Source organism: Phaethon aethereus (genome assembly GCF_964289735.1).
Source record: "Phaethon aethereus genome assembly, chromosome: Z".
Classification (NCBI taxonomy): Eukaryota; Metazoa; Chordata; class Aves; order Phaethontiformes; family Phaethontidae; genus Phaethon; species Phaethon aethereus.
The window spans coordinates 25,153,464-25,181,273 of NC_138577.1; the positions used below are offsets into that span (position 1 = coordinate 25,153,464).

At 36.2% G+C, this 27,810-nt stretch overlaps 1 protein-coding gene across 1 annotated transcript in view; it reads left to right on the plus strand.

Annotated features, from left to right (window-relative positions):
* The window catches only part of CWC27 (CWC27 spliceosome associated cyclophilin), a gene marked incomplete at both ends in the record, with an annotated part of 118,155 nt that extends 93,500 nt beyond the window's left edge, over positions 1–24,655 (plus strand). Inside the window, 3 exons of the mRNA XM_082012851.1 lie at positions 2,813–2,922; positions 5,711–5,814; positions 24,493–24,655. Coding sequence (XP_081868977.1) covers positions 2,813–2,922; positions 5,711–5,814; positions 24,493–24,655 — 377 coding nt within the window. The remainder of the gene's footprint in view (positions 1–2,812; positions 2,923–5,710; positions 5,815–24,492) is intronic.
* Positions 24,656–27,810: the final 3,155 nt, after the last annotated feature.

Genomic DNA, 27,810 nt, shown 5'->3' on the forward strand with positions numbered 1-27,810 from the left:
ATGTAATGATCCTTATACTCTTGCTGGATCAGCAAGCTGGACCTAAGTTTGTCAAGCTTAATGTGAAGGTCAAGTCCATCATATAGTGCTGTGGTTCCTCTTTTTTCGAACTCGGTTGCAAAAGATTTGGAGGGGCTGTGACATGTTGACTGGGACATATGAAGTAGTAGCCAGCAATCTACTTTTGCATTTCAAAAGGATTTTTACATTTTTAAAGGGTTCTTCCCACCAACAGATCTCACTTCCAGATATTTTCTTTTGCTTGCTAATTATCCAAGTTATTCATGCAGACATGAAATAATTTTATCAAAGAATTGCTGCTAATTAAAAATTGAATATTTTATTTATATTAAAAAATAGACACTGTTCATGATTTTGAAGTTATTGTTTGGCATTTTCAAAAGTTTTAAAATGTGTTAGAAACCCATTGACTTAGGAGTTCTTGCAAATCCTTCTTGTTTTATTACTTGCTTTTAATATGGAATAGTAGGTTGCAAGACCTCATGGAGAAACACAAGCATGTCTTTAAGTCATTTTAATGAAAGGTGCGGAAATATGATGCATGCAAGTGCATAACTTGTTTTGGTTGACTCACTCTAAAGTTAGTTCAGGTGGATCTGATTATCTTTTGTCTGACTTACGAAAAGGCTTTCCTAGCAGGCAGAGAGAATGAAGTTGAGGATTTGATTAACTCTGACAGGCAAAGACCCAGGAAAACAATAATCTCAAGAGAAGGCTTAAATGGAAATTTAAATTGTTTGTGTTAACAGTAAGTGACAACCATGTAAGTGTGATAAAAATACACAAACACACAACTCCAGGGGAATTCAACTGATTTGTATGAGAATTATATTTGAGCTGCACTAGATCAAACTAACATCTTAGTCAAAAGACATGTATGACTAAGGATCACATCTTCTTTAAATTCAGCATATCTATATTGAAGTTTGGATTGCAGTTTTAAAAATTTATGGCCAGCTTGACACTGGCATTTTCATAAGTTTTCAAGAACACTCTTCTCTGGTCTTTTGCTTGTCATGAATAGGCAGTATCATTGGGTAAATGGGGATCATTTCAAAGCACCCTGTTAGGTAAATGTCACAAAAAAAGTTGTTTTCTGTAAGAAAGCAGTTGTTCTTGTAGTTCAAGTTATTTATCTAGAGGCTAAATGTTAGGAAAACAAGGCAGTATGTTGTTTCCACAGTCAGCAAGTTTGACTGGATACATGCATTTATGAAGAAACTAGTGTTTCATCTTCACAAGGGGTTGGTCTTGAATTAAGAATGTGGGGGTTTTTTCTTAGTAGAGGAGACTGAGGTAATAGAGGGGAAGATGGAGCTGAGCCATTATAATTTGCAGTTTTATACTGTACTTTGTTATTCTCTGCAGTTCATCTGATATTATGTAGCATGAGATTTTATGAAAGATTTTATTTCATTCATTCAGCTGTTTAATCATCCCTAAATGTCTGTGTATATGCATTACCTTTTTTTGGTAATTCTAGAAGATGGCTTTTTCTTTCTTTATCTTGCTGGTACCTGTAGTCCTCTGTTCTTCATTGTATCAAACAAGTCAACTGGAAAATGGGAAAAAAGCAGGTCTGGAATGGTATTGTGTTTGTTTAATTGTTTGCCCTGATGTTCCTTAAACACATTCATGCAATGTATAAATTAGGATAAAAAGGAAGTAATAAATTTTATTTCTAGAAATATAAAAATAAATATTTTATATGTAGACATACCATTAGAAATTTATTTCCTCTTATTATGAAATGCTCTTTACAGAAAACTTCAGGTGAGAGAAAAATTTAGTTTGGAATAAGAAATTTTCTCTTTATAGCTGTCAGCAGTCATCTAAGAAAAAACTGACACAGGGTTTGATTTAGATTTATAGCTCATCAGGCTGTATATCCTGAAATTTGCTGAAACAACTTTCTCCAGAAACATTTTCCCGTAATCATTTGCAATGGACATCTGGAGGTTTTATTCTTCTGTTCCTTATCAGGAATAACAGTCCTGTAAATACATGTAAATAAATTTCAAGTATACTAAATCAATATGTGAAATGTCTTAATGCTATTCAAGAAGAAGTAAATGTGAAAGGATCATGTTGATCGATTTTTGAATTGAGTTTTCATCCTGTTAAATTATTAATTTGTCATGGCAGTGGATATTCTGCAGAGAAGAAACTTAAGAAAAGAAAAAGCAGGGAGAGCAACTGTTAATTAGTGCTTATATTACTTTGTTACTGCAGAGGTTTTTTTCCTGATCGACAAAATGGACGCTGTTTAAAGTAAAAATGTTATGGGTTTTTTCCCTATTGCAAGATGAAGGATTTGGTTTGTGGCTACTTCAGCCTACAAAATAGCAAAACTCTGAATTTGTCTATAGGCAATACTTGTTTATATTTGTCTACTCTGTAATAATAGTCACAGAATATCAATACAAATAACAGTTTGTCTGCTCCTAGAAAGAACTTCAGCAAGGAAGGTAAACTTGTTAAAGGAATTTCAACAGTTTTCATTTCTCATCTTAACATCAGAGTTTTTGTTTCCGTTGCTCTGTTTTCCCTGGCTCCATAGTAAAATAAAATTGAAAAAAAAATTTTTGGACATGCTGTCAGTCCAATGCAGTGTTGTGTTTTTCCTTTCAGCAAGTAGCAAATCAATCTACTTGCTGAGAAAGCAATACAACTGAAACTTTTTGTGGAAGTGTTTTGCTTAGTCTTTCAGAAGTCACAAATAATCTCCAAAATTATACTAAATCATAAAACCAAATTTAATTTGTTTAACCAAGTATGTTTCCTTATTCAGAGGAGGAACCTGCTCCAAACAGTGTTGTTGAAGAATACCTTCAGGAGAAGAGAAAATATGAAGACAAGCGGAAGCAGCAGCCAAAGAAAGGGGTTTCTCGTGAAGATCAGGTAGTAGTTTGACAACCTGGGGAAAAAAATTCCAGAAACAGTTCTGAAAATATTTCTCTCTTAATTTGTGTAAAAATAAAGTTTTAGAATCTGTTATGTTTCATTTTCCTTTAAAAGAATATTATTATTTGTAAAAATAAATATGTACTCTGATCCCCTGTTTTGATTACCCAGGTAAGTGAAGTTTCAATGTGTATTTGAAAGTGCTATCAATCTAGTCACTAAAATCTTCCAAAAGCAAATGCTACCCATGCAGAGGTAGCCTTAATTATGTTTGAAAGAGTTTACATTTCTATACAGTGCTTTCCTTGGCTCTGCAGCTTGCTATAAGATAACATTGGGACAGAATTTTGCATAATTGGCATCTGTCTACACTGGGTTTTTTTAACATTTTAAATTATATTTTAAAGAGATTAAATTCATCTCTACTTTTTGGTGTAGTGAAATGAACAGAAGTAGTTTTTAACTGGACTATAAAAAGAAAACCCTTTTTAAATATAATGAAAATTATTTTTCAAAATTAGTTAGGATGTATGTAGACTTCATTATGCAAATACAAGCAAATAAAGTTTGACATAAATATTTGTTTTTACTAAAATAGGAAAGTTTGAAACTGTTAAATATATGAAACTGCCTGTGAAGTGGAACATACCATTAACTTAAAATCTGTGGAGTACATCAAACACATTCGTTTATAAGTGCATGTCAGTTCAGCTATGGAGATGTTCATAGTCAACAGTTGAAGCTAGAAGAGATTGGAAACTTGAGGCTTAGTAACTTCAAAGCAGTGGTTGGCAAACCTTCATGCATGTGGCAAGTTGATTTAGGTCTAAACTAAGAAGTTTGTGGAAACTTTGTACATTCAAAAGTCCATTAACTTTGAATCAGAGGACTAAAGCTCTGTTGGCAATGTGAATCAAGGGACTTAAAACCATTTCTAATGAATTTATATCAGTCCTGTCCTGGGCACTGTAGGAAAACAAGAGGAGATTACAGGGATGTATATTTTAGTAGATCTTAATTTTTATTTATGTAACCCAGCTAGGAACTATTAAATAAAAATTAATCAAGTTTTTTGTAATCCATTTCACTTATGGAGAGACTCTTCTAGGTTTGTATCCTCCCTGCCTTGTCCTACAGCACAATACCATTTTCCATCCTCTGTACAAGAGTTAAAGAAGAAGGGGAAAGGTATATCTTTCCTTACAAGACTAGATATTCGAAGTCCTAACCTTATAATTCTACAAGGCTCAATTTATAAAGTTGTTTGATCCACAGTACAGCATCTAATCATTGACTGCAAAAACACCTACTAAAGTATTTCAAAATTATTTCTATCACTAGGTCTATTCACAGGAATGCTGGCAGCAGAGAAAATTAGACAAGACACAAGGAATGTGGCTTTCATTGGTCACAGTTTCATGTAAAAAGGAGTTAAGTTTGATTTCACCTGATGGCCTAGGCAGAGATTTGCTGTCTCAGATGTTGCAAGTACGGGGTTTGTTTGGAAGAGCAAGGAAAGCTATAGAAATGAATGATTTGCAGGCCCAAATATCTTTGAAATTTTCCTATGTCCCATCTTATACAGAAAATAAAGAAAATAAATGAAAAAAAAACCCTCCAAAACCTGCCTTTGGCAGTGCAAAAATATGTTTTTGAAAGAATTCAAAAGCCAGGAAACTCCTAAAGTTAAGATTGCTCCCAGAAGGAAATTTGATTCCAGTGAACATTTCTGGTATTTCCTATTTCTGTTTTCTATTCTTGTTTAGTTTTTATTCTTTTAAATTTGAAAAACTTGACCTAACAAAACTAAACAGCCATATAGAAGTGTTTTACAACATAGGTGGCCAACCTATCACCTACAGATCAAATGTAACCTGCCACGTAAATTCAGTCAAGTGCTTATTCCCTGATGCTTTCCTTTCCAGGAATGTCTTGAGTATCAGGAAGAAATAAGCTGTGAGCTATGCAAATTATTCTTATGGTCTGCTCTTTTTTTGAAGAGTCCCTTCTTCCATCGCAAGGCTCAGGCATACAACTCTTGTATACTCAAAATCTGATTCCAGGTGATCAGCAACAAGACCTGAGGGTATGATATTCAGGTGTCACCTGAGATTTGGTGCATTTGTTGTAGCTGAAAGACTGGGTAATGTCAGCTGGAGAAAAAAATATCAAATATAAATCAGTATGTGCTTAATGTATGCAGCATAAGAACCTAATCTGTAGAATTAGTTAAGGTGATTCATTGTACTTCAGTCAAAAGCTTTTTTTCAGTGTCAGTACATAATTTAAAAGATCATCAATGTAAAGTATATAAATATCAATCAAACTGGGTCTTCAAAGCTTGAATAATCTGTAATTTCTACAATGGATCGCTTTACAAGATGAAAATAGCAGATTCAAAGAGTAAAATTCATTGTCAGCAGTGTTGTTGAATCAGCTGGTTTATTCTGTAAGTAGCCACAAGTTTTTGTTCCTTAAATATGCATTTTGATTTTACTAGACAGCCAGACAAGTACTCTCTCACACACCGGTGGGGCGGCCTTCCTGCTTGCTGCCTCAACATTGCACGCGCAGTCTCGCTTATTCTCTTGATGGGCACTCTCAATGCATTCTCACTCTCTCACTTGCCTCTCTACAGTGTTTCTTTCAAATTCATAGGAAAGATGTCTCTTCCATCTCATTGTGCTATTTCCCAAATAATAATAGTTTAAAGATGTTCTATATACCTGTTGTTGTTTGTAAATATATATATATAACTTCTCTGAAACCATGTATTTCATTTCAGACACTGGCACTGTTGGACCAATTTAAATCAAAGTTAACGCAGGCAATTGAAGAAACTCCTGAAAATGAAGTTTCTGAACCTGAAGTAGATAATGATGAAGGATGGTGAGTTTTTTGGATTTGTATTTCTGTGTTTACTGCTGGAAATCCTGCTGCACTAACACAGTCTCACTATTAAGTGTAAATTTAAGGAGTAGCAGAAACACCAAATGTGAAGAGAGCTACTACGCAGGAGTCAGCTAAAATGGAAAATAAGGCAGTAAAGTAGAAGACATTTTCCTTTGTATAGTTGTAAGTCCTACTAAAACTCTGTCTTGGGAGTAAAGACTGATGAATGAGATGAAGATAGACTGATAGACTCATCTGAAGTGTAGGGTGACCCCAAGAAAGTGGGGTATCACTGGAATTGATAAAGCACTGCAGAAGTTATGACCTCAACACCTCAAGGAAGCAACTTGTACTGGAAAGGGATAAAAATCGATGTGATTTGAAGTGTGATCCTGAAGTTCTAGACTCCAAGCTGTTAGATGATAATAAAAATATCTGCATAAAATCACTAGGAAAAAAGAAAAAAAAATCATAGCAAAAATGTGTTGTAAGGACAGGTGTTTTTTTACAAGGCAAGCAATCTATCTGGTCTAATAAATTAGGTTGTCTCTGCCCACAACTTTTTCCTTAGTGGTACATATAAGCCATCAGCTACAGCAGAAGTAGCACTAAAATAGAAACTTTAACAACGTTCTACGTGTTTTAAGACAACCAATATTTCTGTATCTCAGATAAGTTTAAATTATGAAGTGAAAACGTCAGATGTACCCTTATAATCTCCCTAAAGGCTCCTTCTTGTCAGAGGGAAACGAGTAGGATACCTATCTGCCTCCAAACTAGCACCAGTAACTAGACCTGAAAAAAATTTAATTACAATAATGAGAAAAAATAGAATGTACAAATACGTACATTAGACACCCTTTTTAAATAGAAAATAATTTATGTAACTAAATGTGATTAAAGCATCCTGCATCTGTTTTTAGAGGCCTCATAAAAATCTGTAAGATAACCATGTTAATGAAGTTGTTTTTCTCAGATGAGAAGACAGTTAGCATTGGTAGGAAATGCAGACTATCTAATTAACTTAGTTATTTGTACTGTCATTCTAGAAATTTAAAAAATGTGCATATTGAAGTGAGAAAAGACACCATAAAAATGACTGTGAGGGAAGATTGTTTTTTATATCTTAAAATTTTATATCTTTTATATCTTAAATCATTTTTTTTACACATCTTGATAAATTAAAGTCTTCAACTATCTGGAAGTTGCACATCAAATTACAGTAAGCTATATTATAAAAATGTTTATTTTTTATATATTGAATCAGAATATCTCAAGAGTATTTGACGATACATTCTGTACAAATTAAAAAAAAAAAATTGTAGGTCATGAAGGGTAAGCTGAATTGCAAATTATGAGACCAATTGAGATGATGAGACTGAAGTTTTAGATCACTCTTAGGTTACTTTTTCTTTCTTATTTGTATCATATGCATAATGAATCATTGCCTATATTTTAATTTAGTAAGATAAAGCTGCACAGATTCTGCAACTTTACCTTCACATCTTGCTTTTCACTGAATGGAGGTGAGACCTCACAAAGGAAATGCTAGGATTTGGAGAAAACTTCAGGTACATGTGCTGTCAGAAAGACTTCACAGAATCACAGAATCTTTAAGGTTGGAAAAGACCTTTAAGATCATCAAGTCCAACCATCAAACCAACACCACCATGCCCACTAAACCACGTACTGAAGTGCCACATCCACACGTTTTTTGAACACCTCCAGTGATGGTGACTCCACCACCTCCCTGGGCACCCTGTTCCAATATGTGACCACTCTCTCAGTAAAGAAATTTTTCCTGATATCCAGTCTAAACCTATCCTAGTGCAACTTGAGGCCGTTTCCTCTCGTTCTATCACCAGTTACTTGGGAGAAGAAACCAACACCCACCTCACCACAACCCCCTTTCAGGTAGTTGTAAAGAGCGATAAGGTCTTCCCTCAGCCTCCTCTTCTCTAGACTGAACACCACCAGTTCCCTCAGCCGCTCCTCATAAGACTTGTGCTCCAGACCCCTCACCAGCTTCGTTGCCCTTCTCCGGACATGCTCCAGCACCTCAGCATCCTTCTTGTAGTGAGGGGCCCAAAACTGAACACAGGATTCGAGGTGCAGCCTCACCAGTGCCTTCACACTACTAGTATAGCACTTAGCATAGAGTTCTTGCAGTTTATTAAAACATTTTTACATAAGTAGTGTGCAGTGAGTGCATTTATTTTTTCAGTGTTTCTTTGTGGGCATTAGTGTAGTCTGCTTTCCTCTTAAGAGATATATTGGCATTTTCATCAATGGAAATGCACTTAAGTGTTACTAAGTAGGCTATTAAAAATCCTGTGATTCTTTCAAAACAATAACAATTCAAACATTTTGCTTTTTATTTTACTGATTATATTCTCTATTTATTTTTTTCCCTCCAAGGAAGAACTGAATATTTCTCATAGCTTTAGAATGTAAACCCCACCCCCACTTCAGTATTTATTATTTACTTATTCAACCTCAGAAGATTATTTTAAAATATAAATGCAAGTTAGACTTCTGAATTGTAAGTTTTCTTTCTACTTTTAATGTTAATTCTATTATCTGGAAATACAGCCTTGCTTTCTTTGCTTATATTATTTGCCTATTCTAACAGATAAATCAAAACACAAACATCTTAGCTTTGGATTATTGTTTTTGAAACAATAGAGAAAATAATTTTCTAAATCTTGCCCCTTTCAGGATAACTCTTATTACTAACTTGCTATTATTGTAAGTTTTCTCCTGTCATGATCTTTTTTGGTTGCTTCTTCAAACCATGTAGTCTTCCTTCATTATGTCTTTTCCTATCTCAGGCTCTCTGAGATACAGAGATACATACAACAGATACATACAACGCAAATTTTGAGGTCCTTGGATTTCACTGATATTTTGAGATCCTTCTGTGCTACCAGTGTGCTTCTGAGTTCTCCAAGAATTATAGAATAGACTATTTCAGTTGGAAGGAACCTAGAACGATCATCTAGTCCAACTGCGTGACCAATTCAGGGCTGACCAAGTTAAAGCATGAGATTCTCTCCCTCTACTCAGCTCTCATGAGACCCCACCTGGAGTACTGCATCCAGCTCTGGGGCCCCCAACATAAGAAGGGACATGGACCATTGGAGTGAGTCCAGAGGAGGGCCACAAAGATCGTAAGAGGGCTGGACAACCTCTCCTATGAAGACAGGCTGAGAGAGTTGAGATTGTTCAGCCTGGAGAATAGAAGGCCCTGGGGAGACCTTATTGCAGCCTTCCAGTACCTGAAGGAGGCCTATTAGAAAGCTGGAGAAGGACTTTTTATGAGGGCATGTAGTGACAGGACAAGGGGCAATGGCTTTAAACTGAAGAAGGGTAGATTTAGATTCACTATAAGGAAGAAATTTTTTATTATGAGTGTGGTGAGGTACTGGAACAGGTTTCCTAGAGAAACTGAATGTCCCCTCCTTGGAAGCATTCAAGGCCAGCCTGTATGGGGCTTTGAGCAACCTGGTCTAGTGGAAGGTGTCCCTGCCCATGGCAGGGGGCTTGAACTAGATGATCTTTAAGGTCCCTTCCAACCAAAACCATTCTATGATTAAAGGCATTGTTCAAATGCCTCTTAAATACAGGCAGGCTTGGGACATCGACAAGCTCTCTAGGAAGCCTGTTCTGGGGTTTGACCACCCTCTCATTAGAGAAATGCTTCCTAATGTCTGGTCTCAACCTCCCTTATGCAGCCTTTCCATGAACCTGAAGGACTGGTCTTCATATGTAACGAGTCTTTTAAAGACTTTTATAGAATCTAATCACTATCTTTCTTACTCCTTTCTGAGTAACTACTGACATCTAATTGGCGATAATTCTTTTCTCTGTAGGTAATTCATACTGAATTAAGGAAAGTGTTGCAATTTCAGATTATGAAATTGTAGTTTGATTCCGAAAATAATATTGTATTCAGAATTGCACTAAAACGAAGACTTAGAATAACATGAAAACTATGTAACAAACTAATAACTAATATCATATTATAAATTTTGCAGCACAGTAAATGTGCATGTGAACTTTATGGACAGATGAGACAGTATTTTCAAAGAATTAACTTTGAAGCTAAATAAATTGTAAAAGGTATATATAACACAAATTGACTATAAACACATACTACATTAACAAAGCAATGAAGTCTTCTAAAAGCTATTAATGATTGTTAGAATCACGTGGGAAGTTAACTTTTGTATTTTGGGATAAGAGTATGTTTTCAGTGTCTTTGTAGTATTGGAATATTTGAGATAACTGTAGTGACTGTATGTTTTAAAATTCTTTCCTAATTCCAATCTACTCCTCAAAAGACAATAATTTTGCTTTATTTGATTTCTAGTAAATATAATTAGTGTATGGCATATGCATATATAATCTGCACAAATTATACGATTCCTTCAGGCCATTTTGTAGGTCATGGTTGCTGTTTTTATAGGAAGTGAAAGCCTGCCAGTATGCTTTGCTCTACTGTCAGGGTGTGTTATCTGAGGTAAAATGATTGCCTCTAAGACATTTTTATGTGTCCACATGAGTGGCCACACATCGAGGTATAATTTTCATTTTCTGTCAAGATAGAAACCATTACCAATTTGTTATGTTTTCTTTTATTTGGCAAACTTCTCTCTGCATATTTGGCTGAGCTGCTGTATTGGCATGGAGCATAGCAGACGTTTGGGCACTTTTCAACAGCATTCTACTTTTTATGCAAGAAAAAAAAGAAGAAATATGACTCTATTGTAAACAGTGTGTATGATGTTTGATAATTATTACCAGATTTTACTGTCTAAGAAGGCATCTGAGGAAGTGTTGTGAAAAGAGCTGAAGAGAAATGCATAATACTAAGTTTTAACATGAAATACCAGAATCTTTGCTGAGACATTCTATTGCAAACTCTACTGCTATGTGAGAACAATTATGTATATCTGTCTGCAGCAATCAAAATCCAATTTCCCTTACAGAATTCAAAAGTATCAAAATAAACATGATATGTACTGCCAGAAAGGGTACTCGTAACAATAAAAATGTCTGCAAACAAGCAGGCAGACACATTTTCACACCATCTGGGAACGTCAGGAAGATATGCTTGATCCTAGTTCTTCCCAACACAAGCATTATTGTCCTTGTGGTTCCATAATGAAAACTATTACGTATGCTCTTCTTTTAATGATTTGTCAGATGTCTTCAGTACTATTTGATCATTAGTTGTTCTTTTTGCTGTCAGTCTAAATAAGAAAGAGTCAGATGTATGACTTCATTCTTCTTTTTCACAGAGGTTGTGCAGACTGCAGCAGAGGTAGGTAGAGGTGATCTGGCAGAACTCAGTTGCTCATTTTGGGCTGAAGTCTTACCCAAGAAGACTTTTGCCCAAAATGTAGACGAGATCCATCACAGCAGCAGTGAGGTGTCATCTGGTTAGAGACTTAATAGTATGAAAACCAAATTTTGTCACAGCAGAAGACCCAGCTGGAATAATTCATATACTTGGTACTTCCCATCTGGATTACTGGATACGCCTGCATTTGAAAGCAGAAACACTGCACAGGCTACACTTAATACAGATAATTTTGCTGCTCCTCACCTTCTTTAGGAGTTGGACTACTGTATACATATAGTTGCATGCATGTGACACCCAGTCAGGTTGTAGTGCCACTTCAAGGCTCTGATTATAATATCATATAGTTACAGCTGTAGTAAACCCCATATTTCAGTCCAAAAAGTGTTATGGCAACTGCAAATAATGAAACTGATGATGCAGATCCTGTGAATATGACATTAAATATTTTCCATAGCGAGAATCCAGCTATGGGGGGAAAAAAATCAGATGCAATCAAGTATATCCGAAGATTGATTGCTTTAGTTAATCTGTGCAAAATATTCCCCTTCAAATAGGATAAGATAGGATAGATAATAGGATAAGAGTGATACTTAGTACTGTGAAACACCCTCCCATCAAGTAATTCTGAGAGTTTTGAGTGGTTCATCTCTCAAAGCGTGAAATCTGAGACTAGATACAGCACTCAGCTAAGTCTTTGTCAGTGCTGAGTGGAAGGATTACTTTATTTGTCACTGTTTCTTTCATGCCTGGTTTCAAATCCCTTCTAAGCCACAAATCTTTTCCTACAGAACAGTTGCCTAACCTAAGTCTGTCCTGTACCCATGCTGTTGATTGCTCTTACTGAAATTCAGCCATTGCACTTTTTGAATTGTATCCTAGCATTCATACTACTACTATTCCTGTTTGCCAAAATCACAGAAATTCTAAATATTCCAGTAAACTTTCAAAATACTTCTTCACAAAACTTCATATTATACATAAGTTCTGTAATTATATTCTCCAGTAAAGTCATAAGTGGAAGTGAACTAACCAACCCTGCCACACTGATCTTTTCACTTTGACATTAACCTATGGCTATCTACTCCTAAAAATACAGCTTTCCAGCTGAATTTTTACCAGCCTTACTTCCTTATGAAATGTAGGAAATATATATCTACACATGTCCAGATGGAATACTGGTCTTTCTGGAAGGAACAGAGTCTCTGCTATGAAAATCCACCTGTCATATCCTTAACCAAAATTCTGGACTATCTTCCGCTCTTCTCTCTCTGATCATTGAAAACAAGCAGAGGCTTCCTGAATCTGCTAGATTTATTGACATACTGAAGTATTTCTATTCCTATGAGAAATTTTACAATCCTGACAATTTTTGAGCAGATGGAATTTTCTGCAGAAAAGAACCCACCATTTGCCTTCTTTAAAGTTCACCTGGTTGCCAAGTCAACTTACCATGTTTCTCTGAAAGGTCCCCATTGTGCATTCTTACAGATAAAATGCACAAGAAGGTTTATGAACCAACTTCGGTACCATTCTTGAATTTAAAGCTTAGTTGTCATGATCAAGTAACCCAAAACTGAAAAGGAGCAGCACTCCATACCACTAAAAAACAAACAGATTGCACACTAGAATGATCAAGTTTACAGTACCTTATAAAACCTGGAAGACTAGCAAATCATGGTGGTTTTTTTTCATGGATTGGTTGAAAATATATGCCCATCCATTCACTTCTAAACAAAGTTCTTAGTTGGAGTACATAATAGCTAATAGGCAGCAAATACTAGAAAAGCACCAGAAGTTATTGTATATAAACATTGCATTGAGACAGTATTCTGTTCTTGTTTGAAAACCAGATCCATCTGAGTCCTGATAAGTATGGTTTTACATTATTACTTCTTCAGTTTGGATTTGATGGAATATGCACAATTCATCCTGCTGGACCTTCAATATTCAGTGTAGACAGTGGAGTCCAGTAATTTTTCCTTCATTCTGCACCTGGCTAGAAGTTTAGGATTTCTTCTTCTGGATTCAGATCTCATCACTGGCCTTTATCTGCTCTCAGTAATGCACTTTACATCCATTTAGAATTAGTCTGTGACTGCCAGCATGCTACATAGTTCGTTTAATTAATAGCATATGATGCTAATGCTTCATAACTGAACCACTGCGGTGTTTCCTGGTGTTGCCTGTGAACTACAAAGCTTCTTAATCTTTAAAAAAGATCAACTTTTACCTTCCCAATGGAACACGATCATAGCTGTAACTAAGTAACAAATGAGACAATCACTTAAGTATTTTCGGGAGGATGTCTAGACTTTGAAACCTACTCTTTCTTTTGATATGAGATAACATAAATCCATTCAGCTTTCAGATATACTGTGGGACAAGGAAGAATGAGTAAAATGGGAATTTGGAATGAAGTGGTGGTTTTTCACATGGTTTTTAAGTTTAAAATTATTATAGTTAGTTACCTTTGTTGAGTCTGAGCTATTCTAGATGTTGGTTGATTTAAGGGATAGGAAAAACAGGCATTTTTTTAAATCAAAGTAAATAACGCAATGCCTGAAAATACCTTTAAATTTACAGTCAAAGGGTTGTTGTGAAAATTATGTGAGAGTAAAGGTCTTCCATCTCAAAAAAAAGACATTTCAGATCTTGCTTAATATATTGTTTCATGTGGATGTTGTGTAATTACTAATGTTGGCACGACTATTGTCATCTTAGTTATTTGTGACAAACCTCATTTAATATAGCAAGGATTAAAAACAATTCAAGTGGGAATGTAATGGCACTGTTCACTTAAATAGAGTGTTTAAAATCTGTAGCTCTTAGAAGGTTTTAAAAGATATCTTCTTCTTGGTCACAAAATAACTGTTTTGATTTGCACAACAATGATTTGCATAGATCTGATCATCTGATTATAGCAAAAAATAAAGGGAGTGGATCTGGTTTAATTAATTTATTGGTTTTGTGGACAAAACCATCATTGAAGTTCAGTGCTAACCACTTAAAGTGCAGCCTGGTTCATATATGTCAAATTCTGTAATCTGTTCCCAGTTCTCAATTTTGCAAAGCTACCACTGAGGCCAGTTAAATATTTTTACAACATTGGGTGCTAATGCTATGCCCTTTCTGCCAGGACATTCATTGCAATTTGACTGTAGAATTTTTTACCCAGTTTGTAGAGATAGTTTTATATAAATAAAAAATAAATCCATATATTCAATAAAAGTATTCTCTATCAAGCATCAATAGTTATGTCCTTTATCTTCTTTTTAAAATGTTTTTGTGGGTAATACAAGGAAAACTTCTCTCAGGATATTTAGCATTGGTTTCAGTGAGAAATCTGGTGCCATTAGGAGTGGGAACACACAGTATTTAATTTATTTTGCATTCTCCCAGGAAAAGGCTTTGTAGCTGAGAGAGATAGATTTGGGTCTTAAAAACAGCATAAAGGCACCACCATTCCAATATGTGTTGTAGAGAGGAAGCTAGAATTGTGTTGGGTTTGAGTGTTTTTTTAATTGAAATAGCAATTTCAGAATCAGGTAAATGTTGAGGTTAGCCAGCCTATTTTTGTGTTGCGAGAGTTCATTTATATTAAGACCTAGGTCACAATGCACACTGTTAGTATCTACTCCGCATAAATTTGATAATGTCTTCCATATATTTTTCCAGGATTTCCTATTTGATACAGCATCTACTATTAAACTTTGTGTAGTGAAATTCTTCTGGATAAACACCTAAAAATATTGGTTATATATTCTTTCATAAACCTACCTTCATAGACATTTTCTAAAATGCAGTCTCTTTCTTTGCTATAATACAACAGTCTGAGGATTATGAAATATGGCTTCCTCAAGATTAGCACCAGTCTCTGCAGATTCAGTTGCAGAAGCCTAACTGTGACAAGCACAGTAAGCTCCTGAAAACTAAGCAGCAGTCTTTTTCACATGCTGATGCTAGCTTGGGGAACGAAAGAAAAAGTGCTGCTGTAATTTATGCCAGTGAGGCACAAAGATGGATTAAAGCCATGTTTGCTCCCCTCCTCCCATCCAGACTTGAGCCAACGTTCCTCCACTAGTCTGGAAAAATTGGCTCTATAGTAGGTCTCGCCTGCTAAGGCCATTGATTTACTCAACTACATTTTTAAAAAGTTGACAAAATACTTACTTGATTGTTACAAAGGATAAATGAATGCCAGAGGTCTGTATTAGAAACACATTGAAAAGAGGGGTTTCTTTTCTGTTTGGCAGAAAATAAGTGTTTGTTTGGGTTTTAGTATTGCCACTAACGTTTAAAGGAAGAAAGAAAAAAACAAAACCCCTTCTGCTGTAAATCTTTATTTTTTTCTCCAATTTTCTCTCCACCTTCACCCCTTTACTGCTAGAATGTGGTCAAACCTTGATATGTAAATGCTAGCTGCTCACCCACTGCTTCAGTCAGTAATTCTATATTAACAAATTGTTCTTCTGCTGAAGATGTATATTTATTGCTTCTAGCTGTTCAGCATGCCTGAGAAACTCGAAGCATTCGGGGTGGGTTTTTTGTTTGTTTATTTTTTGTTAATTCCTCCATGCCTAAGTTTATTTGGACTAGGCATCTGGGTCTGGAATCCACTACTGTTTGACTTAAATTCAGAGATGGTCCATGCTTTACTCAAGGGATATCTAGTATTACATTTACTGTCTGGAAATCTTGCATTTTATTTATCGCCAGCAAACCTAGTGAAGGATGAAGAAATAATCTTCTAAATCTTTAACAGCCTAGCTTAACAGCCTAGCTTAAGCTTCCTGTGTATTTACATGCCTTTTCAAGCACCCCAACTTCATCTCATTCAATGCCATGTTTAAACAGTAAGGATTTGGACATATTCAGACTGGGAAGAAGCAGGGACAAAAGAGAAGCAGAGGGGTTGTCCAGAGAATGTTGAATATTACGCAAATCTGAGTATTTTTGTGCAAGAAATGCTCTCCTCTCCTTCCCATCACTCCAACTCTGTGCCCTGGTGATACAATACTGCCTGACTGTTTAGTTAACTTGGGGAGGCGATTTGCTGACTTCTAGAGTATCAGATATTGTACAAGCTATTGCCAGAGACAGGGTGCTAGACTGGATGGATCATTGGTCTATTCCGGTATGGCAGTTCCCATGTCCTTATAGTAAATGCCGTGTAAAGTTTTTCTACACTGGTACACTGTCTGGAACAACATCTGGAATTTGCATTATGGTCTTCCATATCAATGTACTCTACCAGGAGCCATTGTCTTTTTAAACACCCAGCTTCTTTCATCAAACTACTTAACATTTTTGTGAAGGGGACAAGGATATAGTGTAAATATACTATATATGACTTGTTACTGAACAGATGCAATGTAAAAATTAGGTATCTGAATTTTTTATAGAAAGTTATTTATTGTTTAAAATCGTAAGTCATCATGGGTTTACATATTTCTAATTCTAATACTATGAGAACTAATCACATTTTCGCCCAGTGCTTTAATTACCTTTTGAATTGGATGAGCTTTTTCATAGTTACATTGATTTACTCCTTCTTGTAGAAGGTTATTTACAACTACATCTTCTTTCAAGAAAAAAAAAACGCTTAGTACTATCTTGAGCAACGGAAGGATACTCTATTACATTGGTCTTCACTAGAGATAGTTTACTTTGTTGTTAGCTTTGCAAAAACTGAAGTATCTTTTGGGGTTTTTTAACCTGGATATCCCATCTTTAGTGAAACTATTTGTTTCTTATTATTTTTGCAGTGAAAATTTTGGGGTAAAACTGAGCATATAGCATTCAAATCACATATCTCACAAAACTATTATGTTAGAAGTAACTGCAAAAGTTCTGTTCTGATCATTTTATGCTGTAGGCCTATACCAAGAGAAAACAGAAACAATTCATTCTTTGTCCTGTAGAGGACCCACAACTTGCTGGTTATTCTGAAGACGTTATACCAATTCCTTTATCCTCCAGTAATTGTAATATAATTCAAAAGGCTAGTCAAAGTTAACAGAAGTGTACTGTCTGACTTTGTATAATATTTTTTAAAGCATATTTTTATCAGTTTTGCTTACTTAGAATTGGGGAAATTTTTGCTCTGTGCAAGAGCAGCAATGATATGTTACATATCATTGTTAACATCTGAATGCTCTAATATTGTAATGCTAATAGTACTCCATTCATCCGAAAGCTAGAAAATACCACTTTCGGGTCTTGCAGAAATGAAAGTAACCTCGGGAGTCTGCTTGGGGATGAGGGTATTTATAGCAATAGTGAAATCTTAGATTTCAGTCTAAAATCTGTGCTCTGTACCATATTGACTAATACAGATTAAAACAGTATTATTTTGATGTAGAATTAAATGCTTAACCTGTGAAGTTGACTGCAATATGGCAAATACCTGTATTTATAGCAATTTTCTCAATACTCTTTTAAGCATTTTTTTATATTAGAAACATCTGTGGGATAACTAATAATTTGAATTTGGCTAGGCCTGAATAGAAAAATCTTATTTCTCTTTTTAAACAGCAGGTTAATAAATTAGAAAAATATAAAGTTTTATGAAAGCACAAAAAATTGGAGGGACAAGTGGTGTGATCATTAGGAAGGGAGATGAGGAAAGAGGAACAAAGGAATGTGCGATGGTGGAAACAAGCAGTGAAACAAGACAGAGTGAAATTACTTAATGGTAACAATCACAGCAGAAGCCTATGACCACAGTTTATTACTAGGAGGCTTTATAAACTTCGTTAAAGTGAAATCAAACCCAGGTTCACGAACTAGTCTTAAACAGGAACAGTGTGTGATACAGTGGAAGGTTTAAATACCAAGGGCTACAGAAGAGAACAGGCTTTCATAGGTAATTTAGCACATGAGGTAATGAGACAAAACGTACTCAAGGAAGCTTGTTTCCTGCCCATATTTTTTTTGTGATAGCAGTGGCTCTGTGAAACAGTGAGAATTAGAGATGAATACTGATTTGAGACTATGTCTATAGCAGTAGTTACGCTATCAACCCTCATTGCTATACGAATCAGAACCTACTTCAAGTACTTGGGAAAAAAACATTTTTCTTTTCATGCTCTCTTAAGAAAGAGAAACTTGGATTACAGGATTCCTTTGCGTGAAAAGAGGCATGATGGGTTATCTCTTACACAAAAAAGAAAGCAAAGATGGATGGTGAGACAGGCCAGACAGAAACCAGGGAACTTGCCTGCCAGAGTTGGGTTGCGTAGAGCACTTAGTGACGATTGCAGGTTTCATTGGAGACATAAACATATTTCCGTATTTCCGTATTTTTGTGTTTACAAAATTATTTTTAAAGCTCTTGGACATGCTTGTGCAAGGAATGGTGACAGCCAAGAGGTTTGTTTTGGTTATGGCATCTCAATTCTGAAAAAAGGTGGAAACAAGATTAGAGGTTATTAACATACTTCCTCCTTCAAATTTCCCACTGCTTTATGGTTTTGACATTATTTTTGTCTTGCTCATAATCTTGTTCTCTTGCCTCAATTCAAAATTTTTGCTGGTTTTCAATTGTCATTTGACATTTTTCTTCATTTTAGTTAAATTTTGGTCAGTTTCTTTTTCTCTGTTTTTGTTTCTCATTCACGTGTTTTTTTAGTCTTTACCTTCCTCATTATGGTTTTTTTTTTTTTGGACTCTCCACTGTGTCTCAGTGTTTCTCAACTGTCTCCTCTTCCTGTGCTACCCACTACTCTGCTGAAAGTGAAAAGGGTGCCAGCCAGTTAATCTGTCCAGAACAGCCAAAATTTTTTTTCCTTGGGAGAGAGATCTCATTTGCTTTGATCTGTGGATTCACTCATCTGTTTTCTCATCTGTCCACTGCCGATGTAATCATGAGTGTGATGGGAGGAAAGTGTTGTAATGTCTCCTACGTTAATGCTTACACATTTACAATATTTGAAGGAAAATATTAGTGGTAATAGAATATAATTTAGAGCAAAGCAGTAGTGCTTGAGTACCTCTCATTATTGCTTGTTTAAATATATGGTGCATTGGTGATAACTGAGAAAAGTAGGTAGCATGTAACTTGCAAGCGATGCTGAACACAGAAATGAATGGTAGTTAACAGTACTTATGGTCCACATTGGTCTCTCTTTTTTTTCAGAGAGCATGAATTTCTTAACACAGGTACTTACTCCTGCTTTGTTCATTTTAAACATCCTGATGGAGAGAACAAATAACTTCCATAAGATGTAGCAATAATTTGCAAAAACCTGATATTGTAAATTTTATAGTAATGTGATTAGTTACTTAATTCACATAATCTGCATTTAGAAGCAGTATGTAATTTTTGCCAATGTTCTGAGCACCAGTTTAGATGTACTGTCTGTAAATAGTGCATTTTTAGTAATATAGAGTTCTGCATCTGGAAAGTGAAAAGCTGTACGTTACTTTTACTTGTTACCTGCAAAGGACGTATCACCAGATGCCATGTTTTACACCGTGTTTTATGCCACGTTTTATGCAGGCACCTCCAAATGAATGCTGGCTAAAACTGCTTAAGAAGTTACTGCCTCTCAAGCTACTATCCTTACAACAGCCTTGGCAGAACATAACTTTTGTCCACACATATTGATGATACTGTAAAGCTCAGCCATTTAAAATGTGGACATAGGGGAGTGCAAGATTATGTCCCAGGCTCTCCACTGAGGCACGCTGTGTAGAGTCACTTGTGTGAGGAAGGTTGAATGGTCAGCAGGTGAGCTGGTTACAGCCAACAGCTGTGTCAGCTTGATAAGCAAGTGTGGAATTAAGCAATGCAGCTTTGCACTTTCATTCAGTTAGTGTAAAAATGACTGATGCATGCAGTGCATTTATAGCTGGAGATGCAAGTTTCATCGCTAGTGCAAAAGCATAGATATTCCTTCGTCCTGCTGAAATTCAAAATTACTCAGTTCACTGACTGCCACTTCAGTTTCTCCCAAAGGGCAGGTCTGGAAGGGCCAGAGCTGTTGTGCTGCCAAATTTCTGTTTATGCTGCACTTAACATAACTGCCACCTGTCAGCAGCTGGCATACAGTTCAGATCCAGTGCATGGCTCACACATTTCAAAAGCAGAGGGATTACTGTATATCATATCTTTTCTTACAAGTACCATCTCACTGGAGTGGTTCAAAAGAACATGATCTGTCTCCTCTATAAACTGGTCGAGGCTACCTGAAGAGCACTGCATAGGTGAGATTCGTTGTTTGATGCACATTTGGCAAATACGGTGTTGCCTATGCTAGACTATTGGACACACAGCTTAATCATACTGTAATAGTTCTTAAATGCTTTCTGGCATGCTGAAGTTTCTTTTTTCCTTCTTTTTAGTAACATAGGGTTCTGCATCTGGAAAGTGAAAAGCTGTATGTTACTTTTTTTTGGTGCCTGCAAAGGACATATCACCAGATGCCATGTTTTACACCATGTTTTATGCCATGTTTTATGCAGGCACCTCCAAATGAATGCTGGCTAAAACTGCTTAAGAAGTTACTGCCTCTCTGCCAAAAGCTACTATCCTTACAACAGTCTTGGCAGAACATAACTTTTGTCCACACATGTTGATGATACTGTAAAGCTCAGCCACTTAAAATGCTGACATAGGTGACAACAGCCTACACAGCCAACATTCTCTCAGTTGTTACCTCCTAGAAAGTAATCAAACTGATCACCAAATAATGTATTAGTTACCACAGTTTAACGACATACAGGAAATACTCGCCTAGTAACTGTGAAGAAGCAGTCTTGTTAGCTGACTGTTGCAAAAATCGTTATCTGAGAATATCACTAGGCCAGGAGAGTATCCATGTACCTTTGAAATCCTGTGCTGTGTCTGAAACAGTCTTAAATGAATTCAGGTATTTCAGTCTAATATTTCAAGACATTTCATTTTTGGAATACAGAAGAGAGACAGGTACTGGATATGATTTAGTAACACTGGAAGGAAAGAGGTGCAGTACAGCAGAACAGCTGCTCCCCCATTACATGGAATAGGACAACAGTTAAACTGTAGGATGCTGTCATCTGGCCGAGGTAAAAATCATCCCTCTCCAGCAATAAATCCATGCAAAGATAGCTGGTTCTGATTTGCAGCACTCTGTTACTGTTACGCAGTCACTTCTTCTGAAGAAGGTCAGCAATTTGCACACCTAGATACTTTAAACCCAGAATCACCGGTTTTGGCAAGATACTTCATTAAAACTAGTTTTGAGCAAAAAACACTAAGCTGCAAAACTTTTTTTTTTTTCTTTTGAGCTTTGCATAGGAGAACTGACAACCTCTCATCCTTTAAATTTTGAAGAAAAAGTGTTTCAAAGTTGTATGTCTCACTCATTTAAAATGAACTGTCAACAAGTGGTGATAAGCACAAGTTAGTAGGTTCCCGAAGACCAGAGATGAAGAGATGAAGTTAGAGCTTTCAGCACAGTGACTGCAGAAGCATGACTGGGCAGCCAGCTCCCCACTGAACCCAGAAGCATGCGGAAGGGAAGAGAGCTGTAAACTGAATAAGGAAAAGTCTCATGCAGCCTGTATTTGTGGAATTGCAGTCCTAACTCCGCACTTGGAAAATTAAGCAAGTGCAAACTTTTGTTGGAGGAGCTTGAGTAACATTAGTGTACATTCAAATAACTCATATAGAAATAATTATTAAATATTTCCTATGTTCCTTAAAAAAGAAAACAATTTAAATTGGTTTTGGAAAATAGTATTAGGTGTGATTTACCATTTCCATGGATGCAAAACAAGTCCGCCTTGTGAAGATGAGTGACTTGCAAAAAAAATAAGCATAAGTCCACATCAGGAAAATATTTTTTAAAATCTCCACCACAGTCTGTGTTTATTTTGGTTTACCTATGAGATGCTGTATCTGAAATTGATTCTGGGAATATCAAAAAGTTTCTTAATATTGGCTTATTTTTAATCACAGCTGGGAACACCTCAGTGGAAAGTTATGAATAGGAGTCAGAGACTATGACTTCTTTCAGCTCTTGGAGAGAAGTAAACATTGCTTAGTCTGAATCTACTGCATCTAATTTGCAGACTACCTGGGATGCAGTATGGCCTGGTCCAAGAATTAGGGATGTATTTATTTTTAATTCCTGTTAGTTGTATCCTGCAAGTGTGCTGTGGCATTCTTTGAAAACCAAAGTTGATGAAATGGCTAAGTGTGACTGCACTTCTACATACACTCTCATAACACACTCCAAAACCACTCACCAAGGGATATCTCCATCTCTTTAGGCCTGTGTTTTAATTCAGACTAGGATAGTATGATTTGGTATGTGTTCTTAAAAAAATATTCAAATGCTCATCTTTAATAAATTGAGAAGAATATGACAAATGCAGAAAGCATGTTAACTAAAATAAATTACTTCAGTCCCTCCGCTGTGAGACAATGTTTTTATAATTAAACTACAAATACGCAATCATGAGTCACTTTGATGGTACATTATGTTATTCTGAATTGTAGATATGACTAAAAAAATAAGTTTTGGTGTTAGCAGTGTGTACAAGGTTATAAACTGCTGAAGTTTTTTACACTGGAAACAACTCAAGTATTTCCATAGGACAGGGTGATATGCAGGCATGCTGACAATGCTGTACAATAAGAGATTTATGAAACCCACATGTCAAGAATCAATTGTGATGAAAAGTCTCAATTTTGTTTTTAAGATTTCTAAAGATTTCTAAAGCATTCAGACAGATCCCATATAGTCTATAGCTTTGAATTTTGTCTGGTTTCTTTAATAGTACTATATTGTAATCTACAGTAACTGACCTGGTTCTCCCTCCCTTCCTTTCTTTATGTATGGAGATTTACACTAGAGCTCTTTGAAAAACCTGTTTAATTCAGGATGTCTTACATGTTACATATCTTACATGATAAAGCAATATTTCATTGGCCACAAAACTTCTATTCTGATACTGACTTGTTTTTTTCCTGGATTTCTTTTTCCACAAAGACTGTAGACAGAGACATCTAATGCTATAAATGCTTATATGTTTAGATTTGGCTCAATATAGTTCTTATTATTTTGAGTTGTTCCATCAAAGATGATTTTGCAATCGATTAATACAGAACCCAAATGTAAGCGGATTTTTTCACTAGGCATGTTTGTTTCCACTGAAAAATCTTACAATTCCATTTTGTTTGGGTTTTTTTAATTGAACATACAAACTTTATACTTGTTCTCCTGTTTAATAAGTAGCAGCTTTACTATGTATATTCAGAAGTCTTGTTAAATAATCAAGGGGATTTTTCATTTAAACTATTACAGCTGTGGTAAAAAGTGTTAATCCTGTAGCCAGGTTTTGATACTTAAAATAAAACTGCACCCAGTGATACAGAAAGTATTTAACTTGTCAGGAAAGATCAACAGGTCTAAAATTGGTCAACCTGTAAGCATCTTTGGCTTGGTTTTTTTCTCTTTTCCTCCCACCTCTTCTTGTTCTTTAAGTAGAACAAATAATTTATCTTTTTGTTTAAGATTTTGTTTGTCCAAGCTAAAACTCATAGTTTTCTGAACAGCTTCTGTATTAATTCTTACCTCAGTGACACCTGCTAATAAGGCCATAGTTGGTAAGCTCCAGGCTTTCCTGCCACTGACTACAGCTAACAAGCGGCTTTTGACTCCGGGTTATGGTGATGTTTTCAGATTACTGGGAATTTGCTGAAATGAGGAAATACGGGGGGGGGGGGGGGGTTTATTTCTAAGCAACAGTAGAAAAAATGTTGGATTGAACAAAGCATTAGTTTAGTCTGGTATTCAAAGAACTAAAAAGTGTGATCTGAACCAAGTTAAGGCAGACCAGCAGGATGTGAAGCACTCCCTTTTTGATCTTCTGTGTACCTACTTCAAGCGTTTTCCATGCAAGCTCTTCCCCCCTTTTGCAAAACCCTAACGGTGAAAGGAAGTCCAAAGTGAGTAATAGGAAAACTTGAGAAACGTTCCCTGTTCCTGGGAAAATTATTCAGTACATTTGGGAAGATACATTAAATAGAAAACAACAAGACAGGAAAGTTCAGTACATGACATAAGAATCCATCACAGCAAACTCTGCCTGTGTTTTTTAAAATGGCTCTTCACAAAATTGGTTACCCTGTAATATTAGGGTCTAATAAGAAAAAAAACCAAACCAAAACAACAACAACAAAAAACCAGCAAAACTTGTATTCCTTTTGCTGTGCACAAAAATAAGCCATGGTGCTAAAATCTTGCAATGCATTTCATAATTACAAATCATAATTTTCTGTTCTTTCACTGAGTTTGAGCTGTGTTTTATTTTTGTAGGATGTCACATGTACTTCAGTTTGAAGACAGAAGCAGAAAAGTGAAAGATGCAAGCATGCAGGATGAAGACACTTTTGAGATCTATGATCCACGGAATCCTGTAACTAAGAGGAGAAGAGAAGAAAGCAAGAAGATAATGAGAGAAAAAAAGGAAAGGCGATAAAAAGAATGTAAAGCTAGCCAGAGCTGCCTTGAAAAGTGACTGCAGTAAAGCACTGGCTTTTTTGTAAGCTCTAGTTCCTAAAAATATCTTGGAGAAGTGTGAAAAGGAATCTTTCAAGAACCTGTCGTGCAGTTTTGAGGCAGAGTTATCATTTGTTTCTTAAGTTGTGCAGTCAAGTGCTCTCAGTGCATTCATTATCCAAGCTCTCTAAAGGTTTTTAGAATTATGTATTTAATAAAACAGCTGACATGACTTTCGTCTGTACTTGAATTGTAACAGTCACCATCAGCATACGGTAATCAAGAAGTTTTCAACATAATGAATAAGAACTTGTCTAAGTACGGGTGAAATTAGAAGACAGAAACCCTATCTGCAGGCTTTTAAGATTTTTGAAGTATAATTTTAATTATTTTTGTTATTTTTTGAAAAGGCATATAAACCTCACAGCAGTGAACGCTGTCTGCCTGAACCACTCTGTCACAGAATTAAGATGATGCACTTGCAGCCTTAGAATGGTCCCAGCTTTCTTGAAACAAACTAAGTTTAGTTTGAGAATTTAGTTGTTTTCTCCTTTGGAAATATTATTCCAATACAGATCTCAGCTTGGTAAGCTGGGATAATACACAATTTGGGGAGTGTTACTTCACTAACTGTACCACAGAAACAGAATCTGAATGTATTATAAAGGATGCTTAAACTGTTGCAGTACCATAAGCATCCCTCTGGTAGAATTTTCACTGTAAAGTAGTTGGTAATGAAGTTTGGTTTGTTAATTAGTCCAGTACAGAAATTTTAAAAAATGTGAACAGGCTTACTAAAAACATAACCGTGGTTTAAACAATTATTTTACCATCCAAAAATGAAAAGCTCAAGTTTCCAGGTTATAGATTCTCCACAGCTTTCCCCCCCCTGCCCTGGGTGCTAATATTTTTACAGAAAAATGGGAATTTTCCATGCTTCTTCCTTAGAGCGTTTCTGACGCCACAGAAGCATGGACTACCCATATGGGCAATAGCTAAAGAAGAGTGAGCACAAGTGAGCAAGGTCATTAAAAAGTGGGACCAGAGGAGGGTTTTGCTGATGTTGTTTTTAGAACAAGTTCAGTAAGGTATGGTGTCCTTATCAAGCTGCCACTGCCAAATTTCTTGATAGGGTCTGAGGTGTGAGGTACATAAACCTGCATTGGTGGGTTAATATGGCCCAAATGTCAGAGGTTAGATTAATACAGACTATTGCTTTAATGCGCAGTGCAACCTTTAAGATAAGAAGAAAACTTGGAGGTGTGATGTGAGATCCTGTATAAAGCTGTCATTATCCTCCTCTTAGGCTGAGTGAATTCTACTGTACCATGGTGTAAAGAAGTTAAGAGGGGTGACATTCTTAAACACAGCCATTCACTGTGTAAGCTATTCACTAGTGAGTCAAAGTTTTTTAATCATTAAGTCATTTTCTGTCAGGCTGCTATTGGCAAAATCCAGAATGTCACATGCTGTTGTCTCTATTCATTGCTTTGTTTGTGGAGAAAATTTTAAAACTGTCATTACAGGAAATGACATTCTGATGGGGAACAGGAGGGAGGGAGGAAGAGCGAGTGAGTGTGTGTGCACACGTGTTGGCAGAGGAGGTCAGCATGGGGAAAGTGAGGGCTAGATCTAGAAAGAAACTTGAGCATCAATTCCAGGAGAGAGCTACTGCCCCTGTAATAGAAAAATGTTCTAATTACATATTTTTCCTGTAAGCTAAAGTAGGATGCATGAACCAATAAATGGGCAAGTTGACTAACACCCCTTTAAGCTGCATCTTTCTGCCAACCACCTGCAGCAGCTCTGTGTGTGCTGTATTAGATGATTCCATTTTTAAGCACCAGACAAGCACAGGGATAAAAGCTTAACTCGGGTTTTAGGGCTCTGCTCAGTAGTTCAAAAGGCTCAACCTTGCATACACAGGACTGATAACGTTACAAGAACAAGCGAGTAACTCTATGCTGACATTTTCTTGATAAGTGAAGTGTGTATTGAAAATCAGTAAACATTTTTCCAGAGATAATATATCTTATGTAATTAATGCTACAGTTGGAACCAAATGTGTTGCCTGTTCAAGCTAATTCTAAGTACTACACTGTTATGCTTTGTGCTAGGAGAGCACAAGGGCTGGCCACAGCAGAAGGACGTTTACCCCAAGCAGCAGACGCCTATGTCTAATGAATATCACTTCAGGTGTAATGGACATTGACTGCATCAAGACCAGGTCCCTAGTAGTAAGCTGGCATGTGCTTTGCACTAAGGCTGGCTATCTGTGTACAAAAAGAGGAAAGCCTGTTGGAAAAGAAGTGGGGTTTGATTTCAAGGTTTTTTTTTAAATCGGCTTTGGGACCAGCTTCCCTGGCATTTGCATTTTGCTCTGTACCAAACCCATACCTAAGAGTAAGGACATTTGGATTAAACCCCCTTCAATTTTATTGTGATTGTGAATGGAAAATCCACTTTACCTTCATGAGGACAGCTGGAGGCACCATGCCCTGCATGGTTTGTGAAGATATTTGGACTACTTGTGACTAGAATCAGTCCTGTGCCCCAGGGGTTTGGCACAGAGCCTTGTGCAAGCAGAAGTCTCCATGAGGGAATATCAATGAGAAATGGTACCAATAAATGAATTCAAGCATTTTTTTGGTTATCAGTTCTATGTGATAAAAATAATTTATAATACTTATTGCCCAGAAACACAGAGCCGCTAAACAGTTTTTAATAATTACAGGTGATTGTTACATATGATACCAGTCTTCAGGGCTAATCAGCCTCACACAGTATTTCACAGCGTTCATGGAATAAGCTTCTCTCAGAGTCCTCAGTTCATCTGTGTTACTGCTAATCAATATTTCTTCGAGAAAAGAAAAGGATCTGCTTTTATTCCTTCCCTAGGGAAAGAACAAAACTGTGCTTGTAGGAAAGAAACCACGCCTATGCAATAAAATTACCTTCCATTTTTAAGGAAGGCAATTTTAATAGGCATCCCTGTTCTTATTTTGTCGTCATTCAACTCAGTGACAAAACTTTCCTAGCACTGAAGAGTCACATACATACACTTTAAGAACATTACAAATGTATTACAACTAGCAGGCAGATGATCTCAACTAATCAACAAAGACTCAGAAATGG